The 20,718-nt window shown below is 40.5% G+C and overlaps 1 protein-coding gene across 7 annotated transcripts in view; it reads left to right on the plus strand.

Annotated features, from left to right (window-relative positions):
• Positions 1 to 11,395: 11,395 nt before the first annotated feature.
• The window catches only part of LOC102799640 (mitochondrial carrier homolog 1-like), a 14,706-nt gene continuing 5,383 nt past the window's right edge, over positions 11,396 to 20,718 (plus strand). The window contains exons 1-9 of one of the 7 annotated variants that reach the window (XM_006804282.2): positions 11,396 to 11,415; positions 12,006 to 12,158; positions 14,025 to 14,109; positions 14,193 to 14,299; positions 15,552 to 15,614; positions 16,556 to 16,613; positions 17,224 to 17,275; positions 17,407 to 17,466; positions 17,558 to 17,651. In XM_006804282.2, coding sequence (XP_006804345.1) covers positions 12,006 to 12,158; positions 14,025 to 14,109; positions 14,193 to 14,299; positions 15,552 to 15,614; positions 16,556 to 16,613; positions 17,224 to 17,275; positions 17,407 to 17,466; positions 17,558 to 17,651 — 672 coding nt within the window. In that variant the 5' untranslated portion in view covers positions 11,396 to 11,415. Of the gene's footprint in view, positions 11,416 to 11,782; positions 11,831 to 11,853; positions 12,159 to 14,024; positions 14,110 to 14,192; positions 14,300 to 15,551; positions 15,615 to 16,555; positions 16,614 to 17,223; positions 17,276 to 17,406; positions 17,467 to 17,557; positions 17,652 to 20,718 lie in introns of those variants that run through there. The other 6 variants (XM_087833724.1, XM_006804283.3, XM_087833727.1 and 3 more) reach the window with 6 other exon arrangements.

Genomic DNA, 20,718 nt, shown 5'->3' on the forward strand with positions numbered 1-20,718 from the left:
CCTGAGAGGGTGCGGCAGCAATCAAACCCCCAAGACTGGAGGCGCTGTACTGTACGGTGGACGCAACTCACGCATCTCTCCACCACGGCTGGAGTAAAAAAAAAAGAGAAACAGCCGCACTGTAGCAGTCACACAATCTGATCGTATCGGTAAATTAACCAATAGGCCAGCATTTACTGCTGTATCGCACCAGAAGCTAGGGAGGAATGATCCAACAAAAACCCGGCTTCCCTTTATACAGGTAAACACCACCCTGTAATCAATATGCAGGTGGGTTCCTAATTAACCCAATCACACGATACAAGGAGCGAGTGCAGCGGAAAGAGAGCGAGGGTGGTAGAGCGAGCGAGAAAGAGAGAAAAAGAAGGGCGAGCAGCCCATCCGGCTACACAAGATTAAAGTGGTGTTTTAGTTAACGGCTGTATTTCAACACAAAACCTATGAAATGTTAAAATTGCCACAAATTCTTCCTGGTTAACTTTCTAGCTCAGCCGGGGGTACCAGTCTCCAATTTTCCTCTGGAAGGCAACCCAGTCTGTGCTAAAGAAGACTGCAGAAAATTAGCAACAAGCCAACCGTGTCAGGGTCCTGGGTCTCCTGACCCAGCGTGTTTAGTTCTTCGTGGGTTTTGTATTATTGTACTTGTGAGTTATTCTATGGTTTCTAGTTTTGATCCCTTGCCCTTCATGTTTCTCTGTGCCCCCTCTGTTCTGTGTAAGTCTGTGTCTTTGCATGTTTGAGTTTCTTGTTTTCTGTCACTCTGTATTGTGCATTATGTTCTCATGGTTGGTCTTTTGTTACTCCCTCGAGTTTAGTTTCTTGTGTTCCAAGCTTAGTATTTCCCTCTGTGTATTATGGTTCTTAGACCTCTGCCTTATGGTTTATGTCTCTGCGTTTCTTAGTTGCTGTCTCCACTGTGCCAAGTTCGCATCTCTGTGTCATACTTCCTGTTTTACTTTGAAGGTCCGTGTCTTATGTGAATGTGTCCTGCTTTGCTTCCTTGTCTCGTCAGTCCTGATTTCTCCCAGCTATGCTCTCCTTCTGTGTCTCATTCCCCTCGTTACTTCCCAGTGTATTTAAACCCTGTGTTTCTCTGAGTCAGTGTTGCGTCGTCCCTCATGCCGTGTGGATCTCCCTGTGAGTTTAGTGTGTTATTCCCCAGTTTAATTTAGTTTACTTTGTATGCTCGTTTTTCTGCGACCAGCAAATAAAGCTGTGGTTTTGAGTTCGTCCCTCGAGTCTGAGTTCTGCATTTTGAGTCCTCATCTCCTGCCTGCCACACAGCGTTTCATGACAGTACGATGCAACCAGACATGGACTCAGCAGGCTCCTCCTGGGAAAGCGATTTGCAGCTAAGTGAGCCAGAAGCTCACTTAGCTGCCCAGCCAGAAGCTCCATTTTCACCCCTACCATCACTTCAGTCTCCCTCAGTTCAGTCTGCCACTCAGTTTCCTCCTCAGTCGACCCTAGCACAGCCATCCACTCAACCACCAGCTCCACTTTCTCCCCAACCGTCACTACTACCTCTAGTTCATTCTCCTGTGAAGTAATCAACTCCACCACCTACTCCACTCTCACCACCACCGTTAATACAGACATCAGTTCAGTCCCTTGTGCCAGTGTAGACGCTCTCAGTTCAGTCTCCCGTGCAGTCATCTACTTCACCACCATCAGTAGCTGAGCTCCCCGTGTCTCCGGTAGCTGAGGTCCCCGTGTCTCCGGTAGCTGAGCTCCCCGTGTCTCCGGTAGCTGAGCTCCCCGTGTCTCCGGTAGCTGAGCTCCCCGTGTCTCCGGTTCTTAGTTGCCCTCTCCACTGTGCCAAGTTTGCGTTTGTGTCATACTTCCTGTTTTGCTTCCTTGTCTTGTCAGTCCTGATTTCTCCCGGCTGTGCCCTCCTGTGTCTCATTCCCCTCGTTACTTCCCAGTGTATTTAAACCCTGTGTTTCTCTGAGTCAGTGTTGCGTCGTCCCTCATGCTGTGTGGATCTCCCTGTGAGTTTAGTGTGTTATTCCCCAGTTTAATTTAGTTTACTTTGTATGCTCGTTTTTCTGCGACCAGTAAATAAAGCTGTGGTTTTGAGTTCGTCCCTCGAGTCTGTGAGTCCTGCATTTTGAGTCCTCATCTCCTGCCTGCCACACAGCGTTTCATGACAAACCGTGATTGCCTTTCCACACCGAGTACTCATTCAAGGTCAAAGTCTGGTTGTCTACCTAAAATATTCAGCTCCACACAGAATCTAAAAAACAGTCTCCTCGTTTCATCAGCCCTTTTGAAATCTTGTCTGCTGATTATCCCGTAAACCTTCCGGGTTACATCCCAGGACAGAAACAGCTTTGTACCACATTCCTAATATATGCTAATGAGTGTCTCATTTCACAGGAGAGGGCATCTTTACTAATTAACTGATGCAAATGTTCTGTCCTCGTCAGTGATTGAGGGTAATGGGTGACTGAGTCACTGTGCCTGTTGTGAGCATTGGCACAGTCTCATGAGCTGGACTGGTCTGCAGGGGTGAAGGACATTTAAAAGGTCTGATAAGAGGAGACCATCACAACAAAGGCAGAGAGGACTGCAGATCACAGGACAAAGGGGAACACTCAACGCAGCTCAACTGTAATCTTGACTGAGAGCACATGAAACCAGTAATTAAGACTGCTGTGCATTTACTGATGTTATTATTAAGGTGGCTAAATATAATTACTATTGGTGAGATAGTGTGGACAGAGGAATATGATATGAAATGAGTTGCAGTGTAAACATGGAAGCAGAGAACGATTACAAACTAGCTGCACGAACAGATAATGTAACTTTTCTGTTAAATGTACGTTTCTGGTACTTTTATGGCACCTTTCTACTCCAATTGTGCACTCACTGTTTTCTATTGCAAGTGCTTTGAGTAGACAAGAAAAATGGAGTAGTGGTAATTTTACACTTTGATTGCAGCACTTTCATTAACACACATACGTTGAAGTACTTGGTGCAACTGAAGGTTGTGCCTAAACATGAGGACTGGAGGAGTCAGGGCTTCATCCACTGCCCATATTCCTGACAGATATCCCACTCTACTACCTGAGCCACAGACTCGTGGAGCTGATTGAGGCAAATAGGCTTGGAGATTTAAGCTCCGTGCTGATGGTCCACCAGTTCATCAACAACTCTATGTTGGCCTCATGTTTCATGCTTTCTATCCCAAGTGCATTACTTACCTTGTTACCTTGTTGTCTTGTCCTCTAGTTTCTTCCGGAAACTCCACGGCTCAGAACTACTCCTCTCTTGGATTCTGGCTCACTTACCTGCTCTCTGGAAATCTTTCCATGCCTCACCTGCCTGCCCTCCTGTAATCTCACAATCTCAGAACAAACAGAACTCACATCAGCTCGCGTTGATTAAGTCCCGATAGTATTAATTTTTTTTTGGGTGGCTGTAGCTCAGGTGGTAGAGCAGGTCATCTACTGATCGGAAGGTTGGTGGTTCGATTCCTGGCTTCCCCTAGTCTGCATGCCAAATATCCTTGGGCAAGATACTAACCCCAAATTGCTCTCCGATGCATCCATCGGAGTATGAATGTGTGTGAATGTTATCTAGAAAGCACTTAGAAAGATGTGCTTGTGCGAATGGGTCTGAATGGGTGAATGCACAAGTTGTGTAAAGCGCTTTGAGTGCTCAGAAGAGTAGAAAAGCGCTATATAAGAACCAGTCCATTTACCATTTACCACTTCACATCGTCAAACTCACCCGGACCTACACCACCTCTCCCTCAACCCTTCTGTCAGTCGTCCTGCAAAGTAAGCTGGGAAAAACTATTATACTCGCCTTTTCTGGAGCTTACTGCTGGCTGTATTCTAATTCCATTCTCCTCTCTCCTCGGTATGTACCCGTCACGCCCTAGTTGCCTTCTCGGTCTTGTTTCTGTTTTGCCGCAGCCACACTACCACGGCACGTTCACCAAGCCACTGTATATTTTGTCCCTGCCAAGCGTTAGTTCTGAAATTAAACATTGTTAAATCGTTCCTCCCATCTCTGCTCTGGGTGCAGTTCAGTTACCGGCCTCCGGCCTTTTGACAGATATTGCTGTTGTTCTTATTGCACAAATAGACAAGTGTGCAAAGGTAGAATGCAGACTGCATCAAGGACAGAAATAACAGCCTTATAATGCTAACAGAACTCTCTCCCCTCTTTGCAAGTATCTCTGCAGACTTCATGCTAACAAAAAGCTAGCCAAGTAGTGTAGCAAATTACTTTCTTATTATCTGAACATGCTCAACATAATATGATTGTGTTGATTGTAGCCATATTGTGTTGAGAACATGGCCTCTGGAGTAAGCACAGATCTCAAAGGTGTTCTTTGGACTCTGTATCCTTGTCCAGTATGTTATGGCATTAGTGATATGCCCAAAGTTAAAATCTGCTTCTGATGCTGTTGTGCCAGTGGGAACTATACTACAAAAACAAAGTAAGAAGAGGTGAGAGGGAAGTTCTGTCCTGAGGCAGCTAAAGAGAAGTGTGAAAACCGGACCCACACAGCGTACAATTAGCATGGTGCAAGCTTTATTTTTGGCCACAAGCACTCTTATTGAGTTCGACACTGTCTCTCTGCTCTGTCCGTGGCTTCCTCCGGGGCTACATCCGGCCGAACCTACTCACTTTCCCCTCCCCCGTGAGCGTGAGAGGAAATCAGCCACAACCATCTTTGTCCCTGGCCTACAGACCACCTTGAACTTAAAGAGCTGTTGGCATCCTTCATGCGGTGGAACCACTGCAGCGGGGCGTGGTCTGAACGAGAATGTGAATGAGAATGTGAATGAGCACCCTAGGAGGTAATAGCACAGCCAATCAACTGTCCGCTGGATCACCAGAAACTCCTTTTCTATGATGCTGTATAACAGGTGTGTGTATAACAGCGGCTCCCCACAGAGAGCCTCTTTGACCCGCACAAACGCTGCCTGGCACTGCCCTGTCCACTGGACCAGATCTGGGGCACCGTTACAGGTGAGATCAATCAATCGGCTGGTCAGGTCCACGAACTGGCGGTAGAACCCTGCCAGCCCCAGGAGCCGTCTCACCTCCCTTTTGGTCTTGGGGCGTAGGCAGGATGTGATCGTTGCTGTTTTCTCCACCTGTGGGTGCACCTGCCCACCCCCCAAGTGGTACCCCAAATACTGTACCTCCCTCCGACCAACTGCAAATGCCCATGGTCTGCGTGCAGCCCGTGTCCACCAAAGGCTGGCGTACACCTCCTTGACACCTTACCAGAATGAGTACATCCCTCCTGGGCTGAGGGGGAGGGTGAAACACCTTGCCCACCTCCATCAGCAGACACTCCCGCCTCAGTTGTCTTGGTCATCTGCACTTCCAGCACTCCTGTGACTGTGCCGCTCCCAGTGGCTCGGGTGTAGCGCCAGGCACTTCCGGGGTCTGGAAGGGAGAGAGACACAAACTGGTTAGTTGCACTCCACGTCTGCGTCTGATCGACCGGGGCTGGGCCAGGTGGCTTCCTCCGAGGGTCCAGGCTGCAGCCACCTTGCAGCTTCCGCACCCAGGAGAATGGCTGTTCCTCTGTGGACATCCAACACCACTGATGGTCTTCCATGGAAAGCCCTAGACGATGGAACACAACACAGCAGATGTCATCAAACTCCCTTCGGGATGCCGGCGGCAGACTCAAGGCTGTCATCTGGGCCTCCCCCCGACAGCAGTGGCAGCAGCCGCGGCAGCCATTCCACTGCCGGCCAGCAACACGCCTCCAATGTGGCATGGAACGTCTCCAAAGAGACCACATGGTCACTGTCAGTGGCGTGGTTTTTTAAATTGTCTTGTTGACTTGTAGTAATGTCTTGATGCCTTTTGTTTTAATAAAAGGTTATTGAAAAATCTAAAATCTCTCTGTCCCTTGGTCTCTCTCTCTTTTTCTGTCAGTATTTAGTCAGTCAGGACTTTGTTTACTTTTTGTCTGACAAATAACAAAAACGTCTAACACACTCACAAATAAGTGCACAGCTCTCTCAATGCCCTTTATTACGATTTATACTTTATATGGTTATATATGCTGAAATGCAGTTTGTCTGGCCACCTTAAAGTGTGAGTTTCTGTTCAAAGACCTGTAAAACTGTCATCAAATACTTTTTTTTTTTTTTAAACCGTCTTGTATGTTGACCAAAACCTCCAGAACTTTAAACAATGAAACAGGTAAATAAAGGGAGTCAACAGGGTCATACTCCTTCAATAGTGTGTTGACAGACGGCCCCTTCTGATGTAGCCACAAGAATGTGATGTGTGTAGTTGGTGAGTTGCACTTTCAGAAATGTACAGAACAGTTTGCATATAAAGAAAACAATAACAATCCCAAAATGCGATTCCCACAGCCATGTAGACCCAATCAACAGGTGCCAGTAACTAATAATAAAGTTTATGTTGACAGTCTCCACAGCCTCTGGGTATGAGCAGCTCTTTATCTGCTTCAACTCTCTGGGAGTTGTTGAGGATGTTACAGGTCTTTTCAAATCATTAACACTGTAAGAATTGTGCGTGTTGTATGAAAGACTGGTGAAAATTTCTTTTATCTTTAGTGCTTTGAGATGTTTGTGTTCAAACATTGCTGCAAATTTCAGTGTCTGAAAAAATGGTTTGAACATGAGTTGGCCAACCATAGTTCAAAAACTTTGTCTTGAGAAGTATTCAAAATATGAAAATACAATTTCACTGCACTCATATATGTTTAACATTTGGACCATAAAATCTTTATGCAAACTGGTTAAGCAGAAAATGCTCTAAAGTGATGAGAGGTCGAATGATCCGCTCAGTTATGAAGCTCTGAGTAGAAAAAAGCTGTTAGTACTTTTATTTCTGTATGCTGGTGTAAATACTGTTCAATCAAAAAATCAATTTGGTTTCAGTGCTCAGTTTGTTTTTCCACCGCATGTTCTGTCACCCAGGTTTATTGGACCTTTTAAGATCACAGATCCACTTACCTGCTCCATGAATATTCATCTCATCTTTCATGTTTCTCTTCCAGCCCTCACAGTTGGCCTGTTGCATGTGCTCCTTAATCCTATTTGAGCTTAGACACGACAGTTTCTCCATCACATGAAACATTTAGGTTGCATTACTGAACACCTAAGCACTCTACTACATTTGAACAGGGGGCGGTTGTTCAACCTGCTTTATATCAATTTGTAGAGCAGACTTTTTCATTTCACAACCTACAGCTTTGGTGCGGATGATTTATGTCTGACATACCTGCTGTTTACCAAGTCAGACCCATGTCAGTACAGCCTCCTCCTGTGAGACTGAAATATTGAGATTCAGTCATTTTTTCAGAATTCACGTTTCTATCCTAATAACAGGTTTTTCTCTAATTAAAGTCAGAATTCAATTGAAAGCTAAAAACCACATAAGTATAAAGTAGTATTCCTGATAGTGTAAACACTTTCAGAGACTATTCTAAGCCAATGCTCCTCAACCTTCCACTACAAGTTATGAGATTTATTAAAATCCAAAGCACTAATATAATTACATTTTTTGAAGGTACCACTAATGCTTGACAGCAGCTACTTAAACAATTACTTTTTGATTGAAATTTTTCTTTAGTTTGTTCTGTATGTTCAAACAATAAAATAATAATAAAAAAAATCTTAAGTACAAAATAAGCAGTTGGGAATAAAGGATTTGAAAATGTCCCAAGTATCAAAAAGATCCCTGTTTGAAATAAAGATTTATACGTTTGCAAGGTGCCATGAATTTAACTAATTTAACTAAAAAAGCTAAAACCATCTAAATATTGGGAGGTCTGTTGACTGTCAAAACCCAGAGTTCCTGAAGTTGGCTCTTTAGGCTGACTTCAAAAGCAAATTAATCCTCAGATGAAAACATTTATTACTCTGCAAGCAACAACTAGCAGGTATCTGTCTGCACTGTGCTGGCTAGTCTTAGCTCACAACTTCACCCTCATATCTAAATAGGATTGTTTTTCTAGAGAAGCTGGCATGGCAGTGGACAAATCCTAAATGTTAAAGTGGAGATTGAAGCTAGTCCTAGATTTGAACAGGCTTTTATTGCAGACTAACAGAAATCTGCTTCCTTGGTCAGCACTAGACTAAGCCTATTCCTGACTTAGCTAAGCTTGTTTCCTGAAGGAAGATTAGAGCTAGTCTAGGCATAAATTAAAGTGTAAATGAAACCTCCCAGCAGGCGATTTTAACTTCAGATTAATGTTGTTTGCTGAAGAAGACACATGAATCACTTAGAGCAGGGGTGTCAAACTCCAGGCCTCGAGGGCCAGTATCCTGCATGTTTTAGATCCAACACAGCTGATTTAAATGTCTGCCTAAGTGCTTTCATGCACACTCCAATAAAGGCATCTCTGTCCTCCTCAGGAATACTGTCATGCAAACTGGAGCAGCGTTATTTAGTATTGATTCTGCCAACACTTCAGATTAGCATCATTTGGTTGACTAAATTTAAATCAAAGATATTGAGAGTTAACATGTCACACAGAAGCTCACACTCAAGCCTTTTAATTCAGCTGTATGTTTTTAATGAATCCATTTGCTTATCCTTTCCAGGGTCGCTGGAGCCTATCCCAGCTGTCATAGGGCAAGAAGCAGGGTACACCCTGGACAGGTCGCCAGTCTGTTGCAGGGCTAACACACAGACACAAACAACCATTTGCACTCACACCTATGGGCAATTTGGATTAATCAATTAACCTATTCCTACAAACTGCATGTCTTTGGATGGTGGGAGGAAGCTGGAGTACCTGGAGGGAACCCACGCAAACACAGGGAGAACATGCAAACTCCACACAGAAAGACCCCGGCCTGATGGTGGAATTGAACTCAGGACCTTCTTATTGTGCAGCAACAGTGCTAACCACCGTGCCACCATGCTGCCCTACATTGCAGATTTGTATTTCTGAGTTGATTCAGATCTTTTTACTTAGAGAGAGTCCCACATGACTGCATTACTGGAGATTAAACAGAATATAAATTGTTTAAAGTGAGCCCAACCTGCAGCAGAAAGATATATAAAGATATAGAAATTGAAATCGATACCCAGCCCCAGGACTTGTCGAAAAAAGTGCTTGTATGAATGTATGTGAATGGGTGAGTGAGACTTCTTGTATAAAGCATCATTAAAGCAGATTAGAAAAATGCAATATAAGAACCAGTCCATTTATCTTTTAATATTTAGGAATATGTCCAAGTCTTTCAAACATGTGTCGACCTGCAACTTTTCATGCTGAAAAGTCAGAATATTATTTTACTAATTACTAAAAAAACATTAAATTAAGAACTCTTACTTGGTTCAGCTGTCTTAGCTCATTATAAACTGCTTTCTCACCTTTGTTTTTTCATTTAAAAAATTATTGAAAGAATAGTTTTCCAACAGTTAACTTGTCATTTAAGGAGTAGTTTATCTGAAGAGTTTCAGTCAGGGTTTAGAATGTGTTTGGCAGTTGACTCATCTCTGTGCTGGACCTATTAGACTATTAGACGTGCAGTGTTCGAGACCACTGACCACAATATTTTACTAAAGAGAAAAGTGAGATAGGCCAAATGGAGTCAGAGTTTAATAACACTACTGTTTGCACTACAGCCTATTCCAGCCTGAATTATAAGTTTGTTTTAAAAAAAAGTTTTAAGCCTAATTTGAACAGTAGAGAGATTCTGTCCCGATTCCGACTGAAGGCTTTTCAGTGAGCTTCTAGAGGAATCTGATAATAATGACTGTAATAGTCCAGCCAAAAACTAATAAAGGCATGTTTTTCAGCATCACTCTGAAACAGGATGTTTCTAATTTTAGAGATATTGCACAAATCATAGCCTGATTATAAATTACTCTGAGATTTGTGACAGTGTTATTAGAAGCCAAGCTAATGACAGTTAAAGAAATCTCGTCAGAGACAATGTTTCTAAGGTTTCAGGACCAAGTACAATAACCTCAGTTAGAGGTCATCCAGGCTGTTATGTCTTTAAGACATGCCCGTACTTTAACTAGTTGATTTGTATCATCAACTACATGGATAAATAAAGGTGGGTATCATTTGCATAGGAATTAACATGTATGCCGTGTTTTCTAATAATATTATCTAAGGAATGCATGCACAGTGCAAAATGTATTGGTCCCAACACAGAAGTCTGTTCAACATGTGACATGTGATCAGATATGATTCGAACCACTGCAGCTCTAAATGTCTTTAAGATAATATGGTGGTCAGTGGTACAAAATGCTGCTCTGACGTCTAGAAGGACAAGCATTAGTCACTAATGCTGTTTAGTAGTACAGCCATACTGGTTATTAACAGGGCAACACATTTAATTTGACCAATGACTATTTGTATAAAGGCAAGGCAAAAATATTTTATGTCTGTTTTTCATTTAGTCATTACAGTAAAATCAGTAGTGTCAGACTGAGGAAAGATGCATGGACACAGGCTGTTGTGATAGAAGAAAAGATTGCACTTTAAGCCTAATTTTTACTACCTCTGGCTTAGATAGCAGCAGAATAAAATGGTCTAGTGAAGTGATGTATCTAACAGCAGTCTGAGGGCTTGTGTCTGTCAGTGTAAATGGAAATGCTCAGTGAGCTGAAACCAGCATCTGTCATGACGACAGTAAATCAACTGATCTGCAGTGTCTGCCTTTTACTCCATGCTTGTTTTTGAGTTTTTCATGTGTGTAGAATGAACCTAGCACTTAAACCTGACATCATGCAAGTGTGTAACAGGCACTCTGGTCCACTGTGTGAATGTCAAAGTTTGACTCTATTTGAAGCTTGAAATGTGCACGCATGCTCAAATCGCAGTAAGCTGCAGTACCAGCAGAGGGTGATATTTTATTTCAAGCCAACATGAAACGAGTCATGGGAAAACATTTAAAGGGACGATACAAATAAATAAATACAAAAATCTAAAAATGTAAAACATACATCTCATTGGTTGATTTGGTGTGAAAATTCTGCCTCCATGACAAACGGTGTGGGAAAGAATAGGAAGCATAATAATACTTATACTACTACTACTACTAATAATAATAATAATAATAGAGAATTCAGCTGACAGCAACATATAGTGAGATGTATTGCTTTGCAACCAATTACATTTTTTATTTAATTGGTTTTGTTATCACCAGATTGATAATTTGCTGCTTCATCTCTTGTCCTTTTTACAAATATGTTGCATTTTCCTTTTTATGTTTATCTAGGGTTTTTTTGGGGGGTTTTTTTTGCACATGATCTCATATTATTTGATAAATTGAGTTGCTTCAGGGATGTCCTGTACTGTAACTGACTTTAAAAATCAAATAAAAAAATAAAAACATTTGTATGTGTTAGGTAAGTGAATGGATGGATGAGCTGACTGAGCCATGAACAGCACTGCTATTTTGAATAAGCACTGGAAGGCTGATAGTCGTGTATGTAAGTAATCAGAAATGACCATATTTAAAACGTTGTTTTTTTTGCGGTTCCTGATTTCGTCAGGAATATTTCAAAAATAATGCATCATTTAAAAAAAAAAAAAAAAAAAGCAAAAAAAGCAAAATACTGCTACTAAAATAAAATAGTGAGAAACACCAGGAACAGCAAGATTAAGTCCGTCCAATCGGCTTCTTCTAGATCCAGAATTAAATTAAGCACTATAAGAAAAATATACCAGTTTATACGTTTTTAACCAGCATGCTACCCAAGCCTTTCAATGTTTATTATTTATTTCTAGAATTTAAGGCAGACTACCCAAGAGGCGCTGTTAATCTCTGTCCACACTGACAGGAAGCTCTCTGGCTGTGGCAGATAAGAAGTACACGCACGTGTTTTTATGACTTCACGAGTTTTGGTAACAGATAGCTATTTTTAGACAGAATACGTTGTGAAATCTGCTCTCACTCTTATAAACACGCCTGCGTTTTACTCACTAGAATTAAATACTATTATTCTGAAAAGCGGAAGTTGTTTTTGTTGTTTGATACACAACGCTAATGATTCGTCTCCGTCGTTCACGGTAACTAAAGATGGAGTCGCCAGAAAACCTGCATGGTCCAGCAGTCGGTGTCGCGCAGGATGCTACACCAACCACCGTGGACGTGGACACCGCAGTGTTTCTGCTGGGAGCGGGTGTAACAACCCTCACACACCCGCTGCTGTACGTCAAGCTGCTAATACAGGTAGCCGATGTAGCTAGCTAACAGTCATCATAGAGGCTGAATATGAATATACAGCTTCCGTGCTGTTTTTGGAAATATGTCAACTCATGCTTCTATTTACTCATTTAGCTTAGCAGTGAAATCTAGTGTTGTCTTGTTTTCATCATCGATACGAAATTGACTTTTAAATCCGAGCCTCACCTCAAAAATACTGTAAATCTAAGCAGTTATTTCTGCTCCGTCGAACCATTTACAAATGTACTGTTTATACAGCTGGAAAGCTGCAGTCAGCTGAGACTGAAGATGCCACTAATGTTTCTCACACTAAAACGTCCAGATGAACAGAATAAACTTTTTAGGATTTCCTTACCTGGATGATGCATCAAGACATTCTGTTGTGCTCATTCTGTAAAACCCTCCAAACTTAAAATGAACATCCAGAATTGTTTTAAACACTGAAAATGTATTGCAAAAGCTGGATGACAGGAAAAACTATAAGCCTCGAGTCCTGTAGTCAAAGACTCTGATGGCTCTACTGTGAGGTCCTTTTTCCATTTTCTCCTAATTTTAAACACACTTGACTTGGAACAAGCTACATCTTTATTTTGGGGCCATGCTTTCGTTTACTTAGCCAGATGTTACAACTTGTTATGGTCTGCAAGCACCCTCTTTTCACTATTTTGAATAATTAGGTATATATATGTGTATGTGTATGTGTGTGTGTGTGTGTGTGTATATATATATATATATATATATATATATATATATATATATATATATATATACATACACACATGTATATGTATTTATGTATGTGTGTGTGTATATATATATATTAGGGGTGGAACGACGGTTCGATATTTTTTCGATACAAAAAAATGTTCATGCCTTTTTAATTTGTCATTATTAAAATTATAAATATATATTTTAACTCAAAAGTACAGTTTTTATATTTAAAGTTGTTGAAACAACAAAATAATAAAAAAATAAATCTATCTGATTGAGAAATCCCTCATCTTTGGAAAAGAGAGTTTGTTACAGAGGAATGTCTCTTTCCAAAATAAAAGCTATACTATACGCTTCTTCTGGGCTATATTCTCAGCAGCATATTAAACATATCAGGTCTCCATAAGGATCTGCTGGTTCAGGATAAATGTAGATTTAGTAAAATCATAATTCATGTTGGCAGTAATGACACCTGATCGCATCAATTGGAGGTCACTACAATGAATATTGAATTGGTGTGTAACTTTGCAAAGCAGTGTCAAACTGTGTTTTTTTTTCTGATTAAATCAGCTTTAAGCTATAATTAACTATCAGCAAAAACACATATGTTATGGTTCAACACCTGATTCAGAGTCATGTTTCTTATCTCACACTGCTGCAGTCACATGCAGACGCTAATCTGCACGGGCCAAATCTGGATCATGTCTGCAAAAATCCAGCCATGAGAATAATTTTCATACTCAACCCATTTCTCATTTGACATATTAGTCAGACGTGTACTTTGTTTTATATCTTGATTAAGAATAAAGCTGATTTACTATTAGCAAAAGCACATCCAGATAAACTGGTTTTTATTGAGGGCGGCGTTTTTTTTCCAAAAGGCAAATTGATGACACGTTGTTGAGATGGTCATCTTTCTTTAATTTCATCTCATTCAGTGTTTACATTTTTTTACTCTTTCATTTTGGCTCATTATGTCTGTTTTTCAAAACCTGAATTGCTCTGTTTGTCACTGATTTAAAATAATGAATTAAATATATTTTGGTCAGTTGTTTAAGTCGTCCAGTCTGTTCTTGGAAAACAAACACCTGAAGCTGTAGTTGAATAAAAGAAAATGGTCATGTAGAGAATCTGTTTAATTGAAAGTGCTGTTGTCTCCAGGTGGGACATGAGCCTCTTCCCCCGACTGTGGGCACAACTATGTTTGGAAGGAGAGTTTTATACCTGCCCGGCTTTCTCTCTTATGGTGAGTGAAGTGGGATTAATGGATGACTTATCGTCTAACTGGACAAAGTATGAACGTTTTACAGGACATGAATTTGTTTTCAGCGCAGCATATTGTGAAGGTGGATGGAAAGAGAGGACTTCTTCGCGGCCTCTCACCACGTATTGTATCCAGTGCCATCTCTACTGTGGTGAGGAGCAAAGTTAAACAGGTAAGCAGGAAATGAGATTAGATGGTACAAATGGTACAACCCTTCTTGCTAAGATGAATAAGCAGATGTTTCTCTATAGCTGGATCCATCAGAGGTGCCTGTATAAGTCATTTGAATTAGCAGTTCTGACAGTGTGACCTCCATCAAGAATCTCTGTGATTCAACTTGAACTTAACATTAAACTGAAAATTGAGACAAATATGTAATTCCCTTTGTTATCTTTAGATTTCAACCTGGACTAGCTGGAGTATTGTATTAATTGTAACTCTTTAAAATCTGAAAGAAAGAACAAAAACAGAGCTGCATATGTTCTATATGTTCTATTGCAAAGGCTTATACAGAAGCACAATGATGACAGCCAATGATGAGGGTACGCTCTGTACTTTACACAAAGTGTGGGAACCAATCTGTTAAACAGCTGATATTAGACTTTCCTTACCAGCCTTCGTATTAAAAACCCATACTGCAGTGTTACTGAATTATTACTTTAACATGCTGCTGAATGTTTCACGTCACAGTGTTTCAGATACAGCACAGGGTCACTGTGCTTATATTTATGTGGCCCCAGCAGTGCCATGCTGCAAATAAGATTTTCCCCCTGTGTATTTAAATGCCTCTAAAACAAGAGGCATTTGCCAAGTGTGTGAAGATTACAGGCACTCGTCTGACACTACTGCACTAACACAACTACAGTTTTATAAAATGAAATCAAATTGTCATTGTTTTCCAAAAACCTGTGGATGGAATTTAAGATGATTAAAACTTGAGACATGCCTGTAGTCTCAATGATCTGTAATTGGCTGAAACAGCTCAAACAGGAAGTGATTTATTTACCGCCACCTTACCGCCTATTTCAATTCCTTTTTATTATCAATTAATTCATTTTTGCCTTTCATGTAAACATGGTCTGTAATTTTCTGCAATGTTGCTGCAGTTTGTAGTCAAAATATTAGTGAAGTTCAAAGGACTTACATGTTGTTTATTTGTTACCAGTTACAAATAAGAACAGCGGATGTGCTTGAATAGGCCTTTGAGAAATGACAGGCAGTAAAGTGTAATCACTGTGCTCATGTATATGATTTTATTTAAAACATGCATAAGAATTTGTGGTTCTGCAAAAATAAACTTGGGTTTTTAAGTGATTGTGCAGGTTGAGCTGTAGATGATTGATGTTGTCGATGAATGTTATGTTCTTTAAATATCTGATTACACAATAGTGTGTTTTGAAGGGTAATCGGAATTCTTTGTTCAGCAGATAGACGTCCTGTTTAAGAACGGTGACCAGCAGAATTCACTCAGGAAAGTGGTCAAAGAGGTGAGACAACTCTGTGAGGGCTGTTCTTCACTTCTTTCATTTAGAGTGTAGCTGAACTGATGTACAAATGTTTCCTTATTCATAAGTTGTGAAAAAGACAGAATACGGTGATTTGAAAATCATTTAAGCCCTGAATTTAAGGGTAAATAGTTCAATGATGATCAGTATCAAATGCTGTAACTGATAGATTTGGTTTTATTTGAAAACAATATTGGATCCTTTTTGATTAATCAATGCATTTCCAGAAAATTGTGAGGGCACAGCGTAAAACCTGAAATGTGGCATCATGCCACAAAATATAAACCTTGCAAAACATCTTAGAACTAGTTACTACAAGTCAGGTAATGGGTCAGCAAATGATGGAAAACAAACAGCCTTTTTTCCACTACTTCCTACTGAACCTGGTTTTTAAGGTTTCCCATTGGTTTCCCAATTTGCAAATTAATGATCAAGAAAATTGACCTCAACGCCCATTGTCCATCAGTAGTGCTAATTATAGTCATTATAAAAAAATGTAATATTTATAACTTATAAATTTATACTGTTTATATAAGGGGAAACCTGCCGTCATTTGCAGGACCGTAAATGGACCAAAAGTGGGTTGGACCTCCTTTTGCCTTCAGAATTGTCTTAATTCTTCATGGCAGATTTTCAACCAGGTCCTGAAAGCATTCATCAGAGATTATGTTCCTTAAAAAAAATGCCAAAAAGTGTCTAGAAACAACCTTCATCCCTTAAAATACTTTTTTTGAGAAACCAAATGATGGTGGGGACCAGAAATTGTGCATTCTTATATTTTCCCTGGAATTTCTCTGGGCAAATTTGAGACAGGCAAGTGGTGATCAAGTGAATCAAATCTGGAAAGCAGAGGATATTTATAGACATTGTCTTGCTATTTCTGGCTTTGAAAAACGTTCTCTTTACATTGCTTTGTCTCCCAGACCTCACATGAGATGATCATCCAGTGCCTGTCCAGAGTAGCCACCCATCCTTTTCATGGTATGTCAGCAACAGGAAATGTTTATTCTGCCATGAAACATTTCTTTTGAGTAAATAAAAAAAGTATGCAGAGGTTAGTAAAATAAAATAGTGCTGCAGTCACCTTACAGGAAGAGATTTCCTGGTTTGAACTCCAGCTCCTGAGCTTCCAATGGGTTCTGTGGCTCCGCCCACAATCTAAAGAGATGCATGTTTGTGAGTCTAAAGTGAATGTAGGTCTGAGGTAGATAAAGTGCTCAAAGTTTATAGAATAAAGCACTCTGTCAACATATGATTAAAATGTGACTGTATTCTAAATAAATGTGTGTCGTCAGTAAAACTAAAAAAAAGTACTGTGTTCTTTTTCTGTTTTTAACTACTGATTATTTGAAAATTTGTAACTCCTTTTAATGTCTGATTGTGAACAGTGGCCTAAAATGTGAAGGTAGTGATTTGAGTCGTCACATGAAGCAGGAATCTCATGTTGGACTAACAGACTTGTTTACATATTGAACTATTCTGAGGCATCAATCTTTGTTTGCAAAGTACAGTATGTAGCATGTTCCCAGTCCTCATGAAAGTGTTATCTTGTCTGAATGAAATGATCTCATAAACCTTTCTGCGTTGGCAGTTATGTCGGTACGCTGCATGGCTCAGTTTGTTGGCAGAGAAGTCAAGTATGGGTAAGACTTTGGTTTATACATAAATTTCATACAAGTGTTTTGTAGATGAAGAAAGTGGATTAAAAGAAACATTCTACACTCACATCTACATAAAAAAGCAAGATGATATTAAAGGTCTGTCTGATTTTTAGTGGGATGCTCAGCTGTATGGTCAAGATTTTCAAGGAGGAAGGAGTTGCTGGCTTCTATGTGTGAGTCATGCTTTTATTAGTACAGTCTGTCCTGCTCAGATATCGTGATCTTTCACCTCCAACCATCATAGCAGTGTTTGTGTGTTTGCAGTGGTCTCATACCGCATGTCCTGGGAGAGGTTCTGTTTCTGTGGTGTTGTAATCTCCTGGCTCACTTTATTAACACCTATGCTGTGGATGAAAGTGTAAGTCTGTCACCTTTACCTATTTCAACAAGCTTTGACAATAAATATAATTTTATAATAGTACTGTATTTTTATTAGGAAGACTATTGTATGTTCTAGGTGGGCACTTGAAGAGCATGTTCAACACCCACTCTACCTCCTGAGCCACGCCTACCTTTGAGGTTGTGCCTCAGAAGATAGAGCGCCCTTATTTTCCACAAAGCAAAAAAAACAGAATTTAAAATGTAGTCAAAATGCAAAAATTAGATAACATTAAGTGGCTCAAGTGTAAAGTGTAATGGACAGTGCAGTGCAGTAAGGGGGATTAAACAATGGGAGGTTGCACACTTGACAGATTAACAGATGAATCTCTGTATTATACGTATTATCCTGTTCATGTGGTATCATAGATTTCCTGTGTACATTCAAAAACATACCGTAAGAGCTACAATGTGACAAACAAAAGAGCTCTCATGCAACTGTAAAATTCCTGTCATAATTTAAAATCTGTTAATATAATCCAATTTGTATCCCTTCAACAAAATAAGACCAGATTCCTGTCAACAGAGCAAAGGCCCGGAAGTACACCGGAATATTATAACACTTAATTTAGAAAGAAATCTAAACTTTATATAAATGATTGCAAATCTTAGAAATCTATTTGGCCAATGCTGCTAATCATACAAAACGCAAAATATTTTCTTAAAGTTGACACTGGCTATCCTGATGTGATAATGGACTTGCACTTATATAGTGCTTTTCTGCTCCACTTGGCCCATTTCCACACACACAATCTTACAAGTACATTTTTCTATGTCTGAGTGCTTTCTATAGAAAAATATATTTTTGGCATCTGACGTTATTAGCCATTTCAGGGTCAAAACTCTTCTTTAAAGAGGTAAAAATGGTCTTTTATCTTCGATAAAATAATAGGTTTGGCTGTTCTCCCAGATGTTCCAATAAAATTTAACACTGAGGCATCCATGAAAAAGAGGATTCACAAGGTTCAAAGAAAGTTACCTCACTGAAAATGATATGCCATGTTCTGACTGAAGGATTTATAAAAACAGCTAAAAGTTGTAGCTCTGCTATCACTATGAATATAATACAAGAAACAAAACATTCTCATCTTAATGTAACAGTTGAAGTCTTAGTTAGTCGAGTGGTTCAGGGGGTTGGGAAGCTCATCTTATAACTGGAAGATTGCAAGTCTTGGTCGTATTGGTCATTGTGTCCTTGGGCAAGACACTTCACCTACCACCTACTGGTGTTGGCCAGTGTGGCTGATGGCGCGATATGGCTGCCTTGCTTCTGCCCCAGGGCAGCTGTGGCTACAACTGTAGCTTGCCTCCACCAGTGTGTGAATGTGAGAGTGAATGAATAGTGGAATTGTAAAGCGCTTTGAGGGTCTCGAAAAGCGCTATATAAATGCAATCCATTATTAGTCTGAGAGTCCTTTTTTTCTTTTCTTTTCTTTTTTTAAATTTCAACATTCAAATATTTGGCGTCTGGTGGACTGTGAGCCCATGGATTCGAATTACATCGTAAGGTTTTAAAAACTGAGCTTAAAGCTGCAGTGCACATGAATAGTGCTAATGAAAAGGCAGAGAGGCTTACAGTGAACATAGATTATTTTTAAGGGTTTTTTAGTATTGTTTGTATTAAAACAAAATACAAAGCATTACAATACATGAAAAAGGCAACAGCATTAATGCAGAAGGAGTTTGGACCCAGAAGCAGGGTTGTTACATCATCACTTAACAAGTGGATAGTCTCATAGACAAAAAGCTAAGCTAAGCTAGTGTTTAAGGCAGAGGTAGCATTAGCATCATGCTAATGCGACAAAAGCCTGGGCTAGCCTAATGACAAAGTTGCCTTATTGCAAATAAACAACATACAGAAGAGACACACTTGATACATGCAGACCATTAAGCAGTGTTGGAACACACTGTGGTACCATACGCTCGTCAGCATAAGTTGAACAGAAAGTAGTGTGATGGTACAAGAATGGTGAGAAAAAGGTGATTAACAATGGAAGAGAGACAGACCATCATATAAATGTTGGTCTGTCCTACAGAGAAACTGCAATGAAATTCAATTCAATTCAATTTTATTTATATAGCGCCAAATCACAACAAAAGTCGCCTCAAGGCGCTTTATAGATACAGAGAAAAACCCAACAATCATATGACCCCCTATGAGCAAGCACTTTGGCAACAGTGGGAAGGAAAAACTCCCTTTTAACAGGAAGAAACCTCGGGCAGAACCAGGCTCAGGGAGGGGCGGCCATCTGCTGCGACCGGTTGGGGTGAGAGAAGGAAGACAGGATAAAAGACATGCTGTGGAAGAGAGACAGAGGTTAATAACAAATATGATTCAATACAGAGAGGTCTGTTAATACATAGTCAAGGTGTCAGTGAGTACAGTTTCCTTCAGCATCCAAAGGCTCAGAAACTGTGACAGGAAGAGGTTTGCAGACCCAAAGACGCAACTGAATCAGAGTACATGTTTCTGAGAGTTAACAGCTGTGTGATAGGCGGCTCACAGGACAACAGCTTCAAGCACAGCTTAATAGTGGTCGTAGTAAGAAAGTCTCAGTTTCAACTGTGAAGAGAAGACTTTGAGCTGCAGGTTTGACAGGACGAGTTGCAGCAAGAAAGCCAGACGTCAGAATAAGACAAAGAGGCTTGGCTGGGCCGTGAAACACCACCATTGGACTACTGAAGACTGGAAGAAGGTAGAAGGTATTATGGACTGATGGATCAACATTTGAAACCTTGTGTTCATCACACAGGATCTTTGTACACCGTCGAGTAGGTAAAGGATGGTTCCACAGTGTGTGGTATCAACCGTCAAACATGGAGGAGGAAGTGTGATGGTCTGGGGCTGTTTGCTGGATCCAGGGTCGGTGACTTGTACAGAGTGAGAGGCTCCCTGAACCAAAACCACAGCATTGTGCAGCACCATGCAGGACCCTCTGGTATGAGCCTAGTTGGTCAGGGCTTCATCCTACAGCAACATAAAGACCCAAAACCTAAATCCAAGCTGTGCCAGAACTACCTCAGGAACAAAGAACAAGGTGGTGAGC

This window comes from Neolamprologus brichardi, chromosome 20 (genome assembly GCF_056152115.1).
Source record: "Neolamprologus brichardi isolate AB-2024 chromosome 20, ASM5615211v1, whole genome shotgun sequence".
Taxonomy (NCBI): domain Eukaryota; kingdom Metazoa; phylum Chordata; class Actinopteri; order Cichliformes; family Cichlidae; genus Neolamprologus; species Neolamprologus brichardi.